Genomic DNA, 12,754 nt, shown 5'->3' with positions numbered 1-12,754 from the left:
GTGCTCGTGCCCTTTTCTGGATTTATTTTCATCTTTCGCCATGTCATCGAGCAGCTTTACCATCTCCAAGTTAAGTACCATCTTCTTGTGGGGTTTTGTTCTATTTTTTGGCTGTTATGGTCTCGTCTTTTCATAAATATTGAGATCTTATTATGACGCCACGGCGTCCTCCGCCAGCCATGTCGACCGCGAGGCGACCCCATCAGTTCTTTTCTGTTGGGGTTGTCTCCTTGTCGTTATAGATGTATTTTTGCCCCATGGTTCCCATCCTGGTGGGTTCCCTGCGGTGGCTCCCCCCCTTTTTTCTTGAATTCCCCCTTTTTTCTTGAATTCACGTATCATTGGCCTGTCGGCCTTTGTGAGGGTGATGCCCCGTCCAGGTACCCCCCCCCCCCCAGGTTGGGTTCCTTATTATTTTTGGTCTGTATTAGGCTAATTATTTTATTCTTGGAGATGGTGCTCTCTTTTTATTTTATTTTATTCATTGTTTACCTCCTCGTGGTGGCGGCAGCCTCAGATCTAACCGCTTCCCCGAGGTAGGCTACGCACCCTATTGAGCACATTTTTGTTCCCATTTTTATGTGTGATGGTTATTTAGTGGAGTAGGCTTGTTTTGCTTCCATCCCCTTGCCCTTGGTGTGAGATCATCAGGTTGAGGGAGTTTTGGTTGCTGTTTCCTCCGGGTCGTTTTTGGTGGGCAGAGTGAGCCCCTTAGTTCTCTTCCTTCCTTTGGGGAATAGAGTTCTTTGGATGTGTTTCCTCTAGGCTAGTCGCCTCCTTGCCCCCTCTTCTCGATCCCGGTTGGTTCTCGGCACAAAATTTCTCTCCCTGTTGCTTCCTCCTCCCTCCGCACTCCTTCCATTTTCCTAGCCTATACTAGGTTAGGTCCCTATTAGGCTTCAGCCTAGGAAGGAGTCGGGCATCGGGCTGGGTAGCTTCCCTTAGTAGTAGGCCACCTTCCCAAGTTTCATTATTCTTGGAGTGGTGTATGTGTGCAGTTGAGCGGGTGATATTTTTCCCCGTCTCCTGTTCCCTTTCTTCGTAGCCTACCTCTCTCCCCTACTCCACCCCCCCCTCACCACCCCTCCAGCCTTGCTCTACTCGTGCGGGTGACGCTAGATGGCGTTTTCTCCGAGTTCAGGGACTCCTCCATTTGGTAGAGGGATTCGCTCCCTCCCATACAGTCCCTAGCATCGCTGTGTTGGTGTTGGTGGTTCGTTAGCTCGAACGTGTTCGACACTCTATCCCACACTTCTTTCTCCCCCCCCGTCGGGTTACTTGGCTAGGTAATATATATTTGCTCCGCCATGTTATGAACATACGAGCATCTTGCCCACCTTGCTTCTCCGGCGGGGAAGTAAGTGAGGAAGGGATTTATATTATATAAGGGGAGCGGATCCCTCCGGTCTCCGGAGTATTTACCCTTGTACCGTCACTTGTTTAATGTTATTGTTTATGAATATACATATTTAGATAAGTGTGTTTATCTAACGGAGTACTCTCCTCATTTATATATATATACGTGAGTCCGGTTCTACACCCGGGGGCTCCGCCGTTATTTTTACTGGCAGCCCTTGCGGTGAGTTCTTGTTGTCTCATTCCTTTCATTCCCCGGAGTATTCCGGGGTCTGGAAGCTTTTACCTTCCACTCTGTGTATTTTAGAGCTTATTGGCCTAGTTTATGATAAGGGAGTTCTTCTCCGCCGGAGTATTCCGGTTGTAGTCGAATTTCCCGGCCTTGCCGGCTTTAGATTGCTTAGAGTGGTGGGTTCATGTACTTTTTCTACTTACAGACTGTTCGCTGTGAGGAGCCGGGGTGTACCGCTTCACTCCAACAACCCTACGGTCACGTAGTGTGCCGGACCCACGCTGGTTGTGCGGTCCGACTCGACGACCTGGTAGTTTGGCACCCTGATGGTTGTGAGGTTTGCTTCGCCTTGTGCGCAACCGTCCAGGATGAGTCGGTAAGTGACAGTCTTCCTCCGTTTTACGCTCCTCATATTGTATATTGTTTACGTGGTTCCCGGACTGTTTTTTCGTTCTTGGCTAATTGCTGGTTTTCTTACAGGCGGACGAGTCTTCCAAGAAGTCTGCCTTGGAATCCCTCCGGGCCTGGGTGGCTGGGTTTGGCAGGAATGTTCCGTCGGGGAAGCCCTACGTCCTCGATGCCAAGTTGAGGGACCTGCTCTACCCCGGCGCACGGGTGGCGGCCGCAGTGCCAGAAGATCTTGCCACCCCCATCATCCAGCAGATCCGGGATGCGACCCAGCCACCCCAAGTGGATATCCTCTACGCCGAGGTTTCGGAGGACGTCGCCGCTTTAGACTTAGACCTGGAACCTATGAACACCGAACAGGACCAGGTGGTAAGTAGCGAGGTAGGTGAGGTTGTTGGGGCGGGCCCCCTTTTGACTCCCCAGCTTCATCCATTTCTTCATTTGCAGGTTTTGTGAAGTCTTCCTCCTTGGGTGATAGAGCTCCGTCTGCTATCCCCAAGTTGAAGTTGAAGACTTCATGGAAGGCGAAGGGCTATAAGTCCTCGTCCTCCAAGAAGGCACGCCCTTCCCCGTCGAAGGCTAAGGTCTCAGCACCTGTAGCCTCCGGGAGCAAGTCTGGTTCCTCCGGCAAAGGCGCGAGTAAGAGGGCTGCAAACCAAGCCCTCCTCGCCAGCCTGCCTTTGACGCAGAGGCCTTTGCGAACCAACTTTTCAAAAAGTTCACGGAGGATTTGGACACGAGATTCACCAAAATCTCCGAAAAGTTGGCCAGTCATGATAATATACTGGCGGGAATGGCTCGCCCACCCCCAGCTGAACCCCAGTATGTCATCCCCGACACAGCGGACCTCCCGCCTTTCGATGTCGGTAACCCTTGGCGTTTCGCCCTCCGTGCCATCCAACATGATGGCAAACTTACGGTTGAAGGTCTTGGCACGAGACGGTTGGAGGAATTGGAATTCTTCCCGCCGATCTCTTGCCCCCTACCCAGGCTTCGTAAGATTAACGGAGGAAGCATGGGTTCGGTCGGATAAGGTTCCTAGGGAGACTGTCATCGTCCCTAGGGACCAAGCTCAGTCGGCTCTCCTGCGCACTCTGACGGAGTGGCAGGCAGAAAATACAAAAGTTGACTCCTTTCAAGGGCAACTTCACAATGTTTGCCCTGGGAGACAACTTGCCCACCCCTTGCTTGAACAAAGTCGCTCTGGCTACGGCCCGAGCGTGCTTTGAAGGTAATCCGTTACCGCAGCTGAGGGAAACAGACCCCACTTCCTGGTATTCCCAGGAAGTGACGAGTTCTGGGTGGATGCTCCGTCCACTTTCACTGTTGGGAAACTGGACCCCTTCTGTGCTTCCTCACAGTTCAGTGAACAGCTCCCAAGCTGCCGGAATCTTTGTTAAAGGCGGAGTTTGATGCCCGGACTAAGTTAGCCCGGTCCTTGAACTCCGTCTGCCTTACGGAAGCCACTGCCGTCTCCTGCGCGGACAAGCCATTTTTTCAAGTTTTGGCTAAGTCCCTGCTAGCTGGCTTTCAGTCTGACCTTTTCGAGTTCATCATGGCCAGACTGGAACGCAGAAAATTCATTTTTGCCGATGCCACTATCCGTCACGAGCCTAACAAGCTTGTTAAGAGCTCGATCTGGGGGCCTAACCTCTTCCCAGAAGAAGAGGTTACGAATGTTATGGCTGAGGCTACAAGGGCCAACCAGAGTCTGCGCTCTCGCTGGGGCATTTCTGCCTACAAGCGCAAGACCCCAGAATCTGGCGGCCCCCAGACGAGGGAGGCAAACGTTTCAGGAGACATAAGAGGCCCCACCATCAGGCGGTAGTTCAAGCCGTCCCGGTCTCGGCAGTGGCACAGCCCTCCACCTCCAAGGCTCACCCCCAACAATATGTGCTGGTCCAACCAGCTCATTCCCTTGCTGCGCCCTCGTATGTTGCTTCGCCAGCATACAACCCCACCTATGAGGGCTGTGGATACTTTCACGGCCTTAATAGGATCGCAAGGGGGAAGAGGCAGGGCCCTCATAGAGGAAAACCCAACACCACCCCAAGAGGAAGGCCTGGACGTGGTAGAGGGAACAAACCCGCTCCTCCCACTGAGAGAACACAGGTAGGTGGTCGCCTGTATTGGTTCAGGGACTAATGGACCTTCAGCCCTTGGGCACACAGCATTGTGTCCAAAGGACTAGGATGGAGCTGGATCAAGGACCCTCCTCCTCTAACCAGGTTTTACCAGCCACCCTCATCAATCCTACAGGATTACGTGACAGAATTGCTCAACAAACAAGCAATAAAGAAAGTAAGGCACCTAAAGTTTCAAGGCAGGTTATTCACTGTTCCCAAAAAGACTCCGATCAGCAAAGAGTGATCCTGGATCTGTCGCGTCTAAATCTCTACATAAAATGCGACAAATTTCGCATGCTTACGGTAGCTCAGGTACGGACTCTACTTCCGCGTGGAGCCGTCACCACCTCTATTGATCTTTCAGACGCTTATTATCACGTCCCGATTGCGCGGAACTTCTCTCAGTTCCTCGGTTTCAGACTTGGGAATCAAGCCTACTCCTTCAGGGTCATGCCCTTCGGTCTAAACATTGCGCCCAGGGTATTCACCAAGCTGGCGGACACGGTAGTGCAACAACTCCGGTCCCGAGGGATATCCCTAGCAGCGTACCTAGACGATTGGATAATTTGGGCACCAACAGTTCCGGAGTGTCAGAAGGCTACGTCCATAGTCATCAACTTCCTGGAGTCGTTAGGTTTTCAACTGAACAGAGAGAAGTCCCGCCTGGCTCCGGAGTCCCGGTTTCAGTGGCTGGGTCTCCAGTGGGATCTGTCCTCTCACACGTTATCTCTCCCGCCTCCCAAGAGGAAAGAGATAGCATCTCTCACCAGGAAATTTCTCAAAATCAATCGGCATCCCGCCGATCCCAAGAAAGAGTCCTTAGGTCTCTTCAATTTGCCTCAGTGACGGACCTGCTCTTAAAAGCGAAACTAAAAGACATAAACAGAGTGTGGCGGAGTCGAGCCAATGTCAAGCTCAGAGACAAGGTCTCCTCTATTCCTCGAATCTTAAAAACAAGACTGCGACCTTGGACCACAGTCAGGGGCCTGTCCAAATCAGTTCCGCTTCAATTTCCCCTCCGCACTAGTTGTTCACACAGACGCTTCCCTAAGCGGCTGGGGGATATTCACCAAAACAGAAAGTACAAGGAACGTGGTCCACAATGTTTCAGCAGTTCCATATAAACACCCTGGAAGCTATGGCGGTCTTTCTAACTCTAAAGAAAATCCGCCCCCCCAACCGGATTCATATCAGGCTGGTATTGGACAGCTCCAAATCAGGTCGAGTAAACCAAGTAATGGTTGCTATCTTCTCCCCTGGCCCGAACAAGCACGGCTGGCACCTGTCAGCCACCCACCCAGCGGGGTACGGAACGTGGTGGCGGATTCCCTGTCCAGAGCTACTCCGTTGGAGACGGAGTGGTCCCTAGACGGGAGTCTTTCAAATGGATTTGCCGCCGGGTTCCGGGTCTCCAAGTGGATCTGTTCGCGACGGAGAGCAACTTCAAGCTCCCCTGTTACGTGGCCCCAACCTGGACCCTCAGGCGCACGCCACAGACGCAATGACAGTAGATTGGAACAATTGGGAGAAAATTTATCTGTTCCTCCAATAAATTTACTGCTGAAAGTATTACACAAACTCAGGACATTCAAAGGTCAACCAGCCCTAGTAGCCCCCTATTGGCCGAAGAGCAATTGGTTCCCTCTTCTTCAGGAACTGGGATTGCGGAGTCTTCGGATTCCCAAGCCCATTCTGACCCAGACAGTACAAACCAAGACTGTGTCAGCTTCCTCAAGAATTCAGAATGCCCTAGTTTTATGGACTTTATAAAATTCGCAGCCCAAAAGGAGCAAACATTGACCCTGTCAACACTCTGTTTTTAGAATCAGATAAAAGAGATTCTACTCTTAGACAGTATGACTCAGCAGTCAAAAAGTTAGCCTCCTTCCTGAAAGCATCTGAAGCCAAAATCATGACGACTAATTTAGGAGTTTCTTTCTTTAGATCACTGTTTGAGAAAGGCCTTGCTCCGGCCACTATTACCACAGTCAAGTCAGCCCTGAAGAAAGTATTTCTATATGGCTTTAAAATCGACCTTACAGATTCCTATTTTTCATCTATCCCCAGAGCATGCGCTCGTCTGAGACCCGATCACGCCCACATTCTGTTACGTGGTTTCTCAATGACGTCCTTAAGTTAGCATCAGAGATGGACAACTTTCAATGCTCTTATCAGGATCTGTTAAGGAAGACTTTATTTCTGATTAGCTTGGCTTCAGGTGCTAGAATCTCAGAGCTATCGGCTCTCACTAGAGGTGATAATTTTGTGAACTTCCTCCCGTCCGGAGAGGTCCTCCTTTCCCCTGACCCTAGATTCTTAGCCAAAAACGAAGACCCACAAGACAGGTGGTCTCCTTGGATGGTGGTGCCCCTTCCACAAGACCAGTCTTTATGTCCAGTTTATACACTTAAATCTTACCTTTTAAGAACTCCACAGAGTAAGTCGGGTCCTCTTTTTATCAGGGAGAAAGGTGGTACTCTTTCACTGAATGCTATAAGACAACAAATTCTGTATTTTATTAAACAGGCCAACCCAGATTCAGTTCCTAAGGTTCATGATATTCGAGCAGTTGCTACTTCCATTAATTACTTTCATAATATGGACTTCTCAGAACTATCTAAATATACGGGTTGGAAATCACCTCTAGTGTTTAAACGCCACTATTTAAAAAATCGCTCAAGCCCTGAAATTTTCTACCATAGCTGTGGGAAGTGTCATCTCCCCACCTTAACTAATCATATCCTTATCCTATCCTTTCCCCCCCGCCTGCCTCATTTATTTCTCTGCTTATCCTCCTGGTTGATCATGCCTCACTGCCTGGCTCCTCATATTGATGTATCTTGTCTCTGTTGAGTGGAAACTGTAATCTGACATGTTATGATTGTTTTTTCTTGTGGGGTACTGGGCGGTTTTTATTTTGCTCCATGTACCCCAGATATATGTATATGTACTGTATATTTTATTTTCCATTGATTTTGTCTCTTACGTGTTTAGCCTAAGTTTACGTGTGTAGCTTTAAGATTGTATATGCATTTATCTTATGCAAATTTCATATTTCAATATGCTTTAGTAGTGTTAAGTATTTTTGGGGCCTCTTCCCTCCGTGCCGGGACTTCCCCACTTTTCATAGTATTAAGTCTTTGATGTGCCTTAGGTTTAGTGTTCTTGCTACATGTAAGAGATTCCCCATTAAAATTATTTTCGTAATTTATGTTTTTTTCTTCAGATTACCCTCTTTTCCTCGTAGTTGCAGCCTTGGCATGATTCTCTATCACTATTTCACCGGCTGACACGGGGACTGAACTCAGAAAAAGGGATTTTGACAAAGGAAAATCTATTTCTGAGGAAGGTCCCGTGTCACCCGGTGACCCTCCCTGACTCACCTATTGCTCCCCCCACCCTACTTGCACATGCCAAGTCTGGGGTTAGTGCTAGCATGGAATGAGGTAGGTGGCGCTGGTGTCGCCGTCCTGGCGGGTGTTGAGTGTAGGGGCTGTAATGGCTCACCGCTCTGTTCCGGGGGTTTTGATAAGGAGAGATCTTTCGAGTATGTTTCCGTGGTAGTGGTATTTCACTCACCCTTCCTTATACCGACGTCTTCCTAGAAGACGCTCGACTGGGGGTAGTAACCCCAGCTTTCCTGAAAGCTCTTTTTCTCTGGTATATCTAGCATTTTTATACCTAGAAATTCGTGCTGTAATGGAATTTCACCGTGTTACAAACCGAGGTTTTCGGCCCTTAAGAAAAAACACAGGATCTAGATGGAAATAATATTGGGGCTGCTCTGGCTAATCGACAGCTCGCACACACAAAGAAGGAGGAATAACAAAAATACAATAAATGGTTATAAAAATAGATTTATTAATATTAAATCTTAATAAAAATCTATAACAAAAAAAAAGGCCATAACAAATGAGCCAGGTCCGGGCCACGAAACACAAAAAATAAAGCAATATTACTTTATATCAAAAAAGAAGTACCAGCAGCAGTCGATACAAAAAAAGCCATCTCCAGCGAAAGTCCACCAACTAACGACAACAGGTCAGATATCACGACGCCCTGCTGCCGTCTCGCCAAAATACAAAGGACACGGGGCCACTGCACCGAGCCAAAACTGCCGACAGGGTCTCTACCTGCGGCCAACAAACAACCATCTTCGTTGGTGCGCTGCTCCAGCCTGGGCCCAAACACCGGCTGCCCAAGAAACGTCCTCAAAGTCGAACTGCTGCTGGTACTCAAAAGTTCTCTTCCCCAAGAGAACAACCTGTTCGCTACTGCTGCCCGAACCTGACTAAAGGTTGGCGCCACGCCAACACAGACGTAAACACTCCTGTGAAAATAAGAGGAGGGGGGGAGGATTAGCCAAACAAACAAACTACCATAACGCCCATAAAACAACCAAAGATCCTAATACCTTCCCTCTCGACAGAAAAAAAAAAATTACAAAAATTTTTTTTTTTTTTTCAAAATAACCAACCTCCCCCTCCAATGTGGTGAAAACTCCGACAACCAGAGCAGAGCCAATCCTGTCACACGGTCGCCAATGTTACAAACCGAGGTTTTCGGCCCTTAAGAAAAAACACAGGATCTAGATGGAAATAATATTGGGGCTGCTCTGGCTAATCGACAGCTCGCACACACAAAGAAGGAGGAATAACAAAAATACAATAAATGGTTATAAAAATAGATTTATTAATATTAAATCTTAATAAAAATCTATAACAAAAAAAAAGGCCATAACAAATGAGCCAGGTCCGGACCACGAAACACAAAAAAATAAAGCAATATTACTTTATATCAAAAAGAAGTACCAGCAGCAGTCGATACAAAAAAAGCCATCTCCAGCGAAGTCCACCAACTAACGACAACAGGTCAGATTATCACGACGCCCTGCTGCCGCCTCGCCAAAATACAAAGGACACGGGGCCACTGCACCCGAGCCAAAACTGCCGACAGGGTCTCTACCTCACGGCCAACAAACAACCATCTTCGTTGGTGCGCTGCTCCAGCCTGGGCCCAAACACCGGCTGCCCAAGAAACGTCCTCAAAGTCGAACTGCTGCTGGTACTCAAAAGTTCTCTTCCCCAAGAGAACAACCTGTTCGCTACTGCTGCCCGAACCTGACTAAAGGTTGGCGCCACGCCAACACAGACGTAAACACTCCTGTGAAAATAAGAGGAGGGGGGGAGGATTAGCCAAACAAACAAACTACCATAACGCCCATAAAACAACCAAAGATCCTAATACACCGGGTGACACGGGACCTTCCTCAGAAATAGATTTTTCCTTTGTCAAAATCCCTTTTCTTACCTGGCTCCTTCAAGAGGACTATTAGCATCTTGCCTAAGGTGTTGGTTCTGGAAGTAAGAAGGATACCAAGAGTGACTGGCCTCTCATCCTTCCCCCTCCTCCTACTTCTCCTTCAGGATGAGAATAGGACTCGAACCAATACTTGCTGGATCTGGTGCCTGATGCGGTAAGACTACACATCGAGCACCCGTTCGATTTTTCTTCTAGAATCATAGAAGCAATTCCACTCCTTCCTCTAGCAAGGGGAGGAAGGAGAGACTGGCAATAAGGGAGCCCTATCTTGGGTTTTCCTTACTGCCTCCGGCTCTTAGATTCTTTCTAGCCTATTTCGTATGAGTTATGTTTCCTCACTCATGCGAAAAGGTCCAGTTCTGATATTTGATCTTGCAGTTCCTACACTCCAATCAATATGTCAGAGGCACAGTACTCCTCCTCGCTCTTTTGACCAGGATGAGTAGCCCAAGTGTGCAGAACTCCAGTCAGCTCAAAAGACTCATTCAAATTCCTCCCTCCAACCAGTGAGTCTTCCTAATGTAAAGGACCGCTTTTGTATATCGTGTAGGAACAAATCACAGTTTTTAAAAGTAAATTGTATTTTCCCTAGCTATACAAACCTGAGGTCCTTTACATTACATTTTATGCCCACATCATGCCACCCCTCAATCTGAACCTGGACCAAAAGGCAAAATGGAATGTTTACATCCAGGCAGGCGGGTATTCCCGCCTACCTGACGGTAGTTACTGCCTAACCACCTTGCTCAAGAGTTTAATGGCTGTGGCCAGCTTCGCCATAAGTAATTCCCAATGTAAAGGACCTCAGGTTTGTATAGTAGGAAAAATACAATTTACTCTTAAAAACTGTGATTTTTTGTCTGGAGCCATTAAAAAGTCCTTGACCAGATCTTCCTCTAGGAAGTGAGAACAATGTCCTCCATGCTCCAGTAGGTGCCAGACTCCTCCTGTTTTGGGAAAGGTGGAGCGAGAGAGGAGCAGAGCAGTGGATTGTAAAAGTCCTCAGGGAAAAATCTTCATTAGTCAAGAAGCCCATCGTCTTGACTGCCTACTCCATAGGCTCAGAGAGGTTCTCAGCAGTCTCGGAGGAAGGTTCCTCCCTCCTCAAGAAAAGGGCAATAGAGGTAGTCAAGGATTTGAGCTTGGAGGGGTTCTACAATCGTCTATTTGTAGTTCTCAAATCTTCAGGAGGGTGGAGAGTGGTTCTGGATGTCAGTGCTCTGAATGTCTTCATTCAGAAGACTAAATTCAGAATGGAGACGTATCATGCTATTCTCTCATCCATTTGCCAAGGAGACTGGACGGTCTCAACAGACATGCAGAATGTGTACTTCCATGTTCCCATACACCCGAACTCAAGGAAGTACCTGAGATTCATTTTCCAGGACCAGGTCTTCAAGTTTTGAGCCCTATGTTTCGGACCATTGAAGGCCCCTCAAGTGTTCACTCATATTCTTGCCCCTCTTGCAGGGTGGCTCCACCCCATGGGCATCAACATCTTGCTCTACTTGTACGATTGGCTCCTTCGTTCTCCGACAAAGGAACAATGCATGGAGGACCTTCAGAAGACCCTTCTTTTATCCCAGGATCTAGGCCTGTTAATCAGTCTTCAAAAGTCCCAGCTGGTTCCATCTCAGGAGATAGTTTATTTGGGGATGACATTGAACTCTCAGATTTTTTTGGCTTTTCCATCCCCCAGAAGAGTGGAATCTTGCCTACAGTTGGTAAATGGGCTCCTGGCCCTTCAGACTTGCTCAGCCAACAGATGGATGAGTCTCTTTGGAACTCTTGCCTCAACAGAGCTGTTTGTTTTGCTGGGGAGACTTCATATGGGAGTTCTCAGTTTTTCCTCAGAGCCAGTTGGGACAGGAAAAATCACCCAGACTCTTGCATGTTCCCGGTGACCCAGGAGATAAAGAAGCACCTGCTTTGGTGGAGGTCAGAAGACAGGCTGCTGGAAGGGAAGTCCCTATTCACTCAGAACCCCAACCTGAACTTTTATGCAGATGCATCAGACACAGGCTGGGGAGCTCTCCTGGAGGACAAGGAAGTCTCTGGGGCATGGTCATCGGAGCAGAAAAAGTGGCACATAAATATGAAGGAACTAAAGGCAGTGAACTTGGGGTTGCAAGCCTTTGCATTAGAAGTGTATGGCAAGATGGTGGCAGTCCATTCGGACAATACCATATCCCTGTCTTCTATCAGCAAGCAAGGGGGAACACATTCTTTCTCCCTCTGCAAAGCAGCGAGGGATCTTCTACTCTAGACAGACCAGAATCAGACTAAAGTGGTGACCAGGTTCATCCAAGGCAGACTGAATGTTTTGGCAGATCAGTTGAACAGACAAAATCAAGTCATCCCCACAGTGGACGTTAGATCCACTGATATGTCTAGACTTGTGGAAACTGGAAAAGACCGACTCTGGAGACCTCTTCTCGACTTCCAGAAACCATCATCTCCCTCTATTTTGTTTGCCAGTTTCAGATCCCTTAGCATAAGTGACGGATGATGTGCTGCAGGACTGGTCAAACAAAGACTTATATACGTTCCCTCCCTTTGGAATGATAAGGGATGTCTTGAAAAAGTTCCATCAGAATGTTTCTATGACATTGATAGCCCATTTTGGCTCATAAGAGAATGGTTCCCGGATCTTCTGGGTCTCCTAGTAGACTTCCTAAGGCTTATACCACAAAAGCAAAAACTTCTCAGACAATCACATTTCAGATGGTTTCATCAAGGGTTGTCCACTGTACCTCTGACAGGATTTTCAAAAGCATCTGCAGAAGCTATTGCGAAATGTAGACGTCAGAAGAAATGGCATCTCGTCTTCAAGTTTTAGCTGCCGTACTAGTTAGAAACTATAGCTATGTAATTACTTGGTAAGCATATATAAAACTTTATTTTATTATAAAAATGTCATTTTTTCCTTAACTGTACCTTAGTATTTTCATTGTAAGAAAAGCTATTTTGAGAGAAAGTTCATTGGTGGTGATGAATTTATCTCTATAAGTAATGTGCATTTTCATACCCTTATAAAATAATTTTCATCATTGTTCTAATTTTGTTTACAGAAGAGGAGAGATTGGACATTCTTATCAATAATGCTGGAGTAATGCGATGCCCTAAGTCCTTTACTCAAGAAGGTATTGAGCTACAGCTAGGTACTAATCACATGGGTCATTTCCTCCTCACAAACCTCCTCTTGAGTAAAATAAAGGTAAAATTATTCATTCTTTGTTATTTGTAAAAGTAAGTTTCCTTTTTCTGTAATTGCATGTTACAAGCATTTGTTTACACATATTTCTACAGT

The 12,754-nt window shown here is 47.4% G+C and overlaps 1 protein-coding gene across 3 annotated transcripts in view; it reads left to right on the top strand.

The window, feature by feature from the left end:
• LOC136838765 (retinol dehydrogenase 13-like) overlaps positions 1–12,754 on the top strand; it is a 43,737-nt gene that overhangs the window by 24,274 nt on the left and 6,709 nt on the right. For all 3 annotated transcript variants that reach the window (XM_067104267.1, XM_067104268.1, XM_067104266.1), the window contains one exon: positions 12,516–12,661. In XM_067104267.1, the coding sequence (XP_066960368.1) occupies positions 12,516–12,661 (146 nt within the window). The remainder of the gene's footprint in view (positions 1–12,515; positions 12,662–12,754) is intronic.

This window comes from Macrobrachium rosenbergii, chromosome 5, assembly GCF_040412425.1.
Source record: "Macrobrachium rosenbergii isolate ZJJX-2024 chromosome 5, ASM4041242v1, whole genome shotgun sequence".
NCBI lineage: Eukaryota > Metazoa > Arthropoda > Malacostraca > Decapoda > Palaemonidae > Macrobrachium > Macrobrachium rosenbergii.
This window is presented reverse-complemented; position numbering and strand designations above follow the sequence as displayed.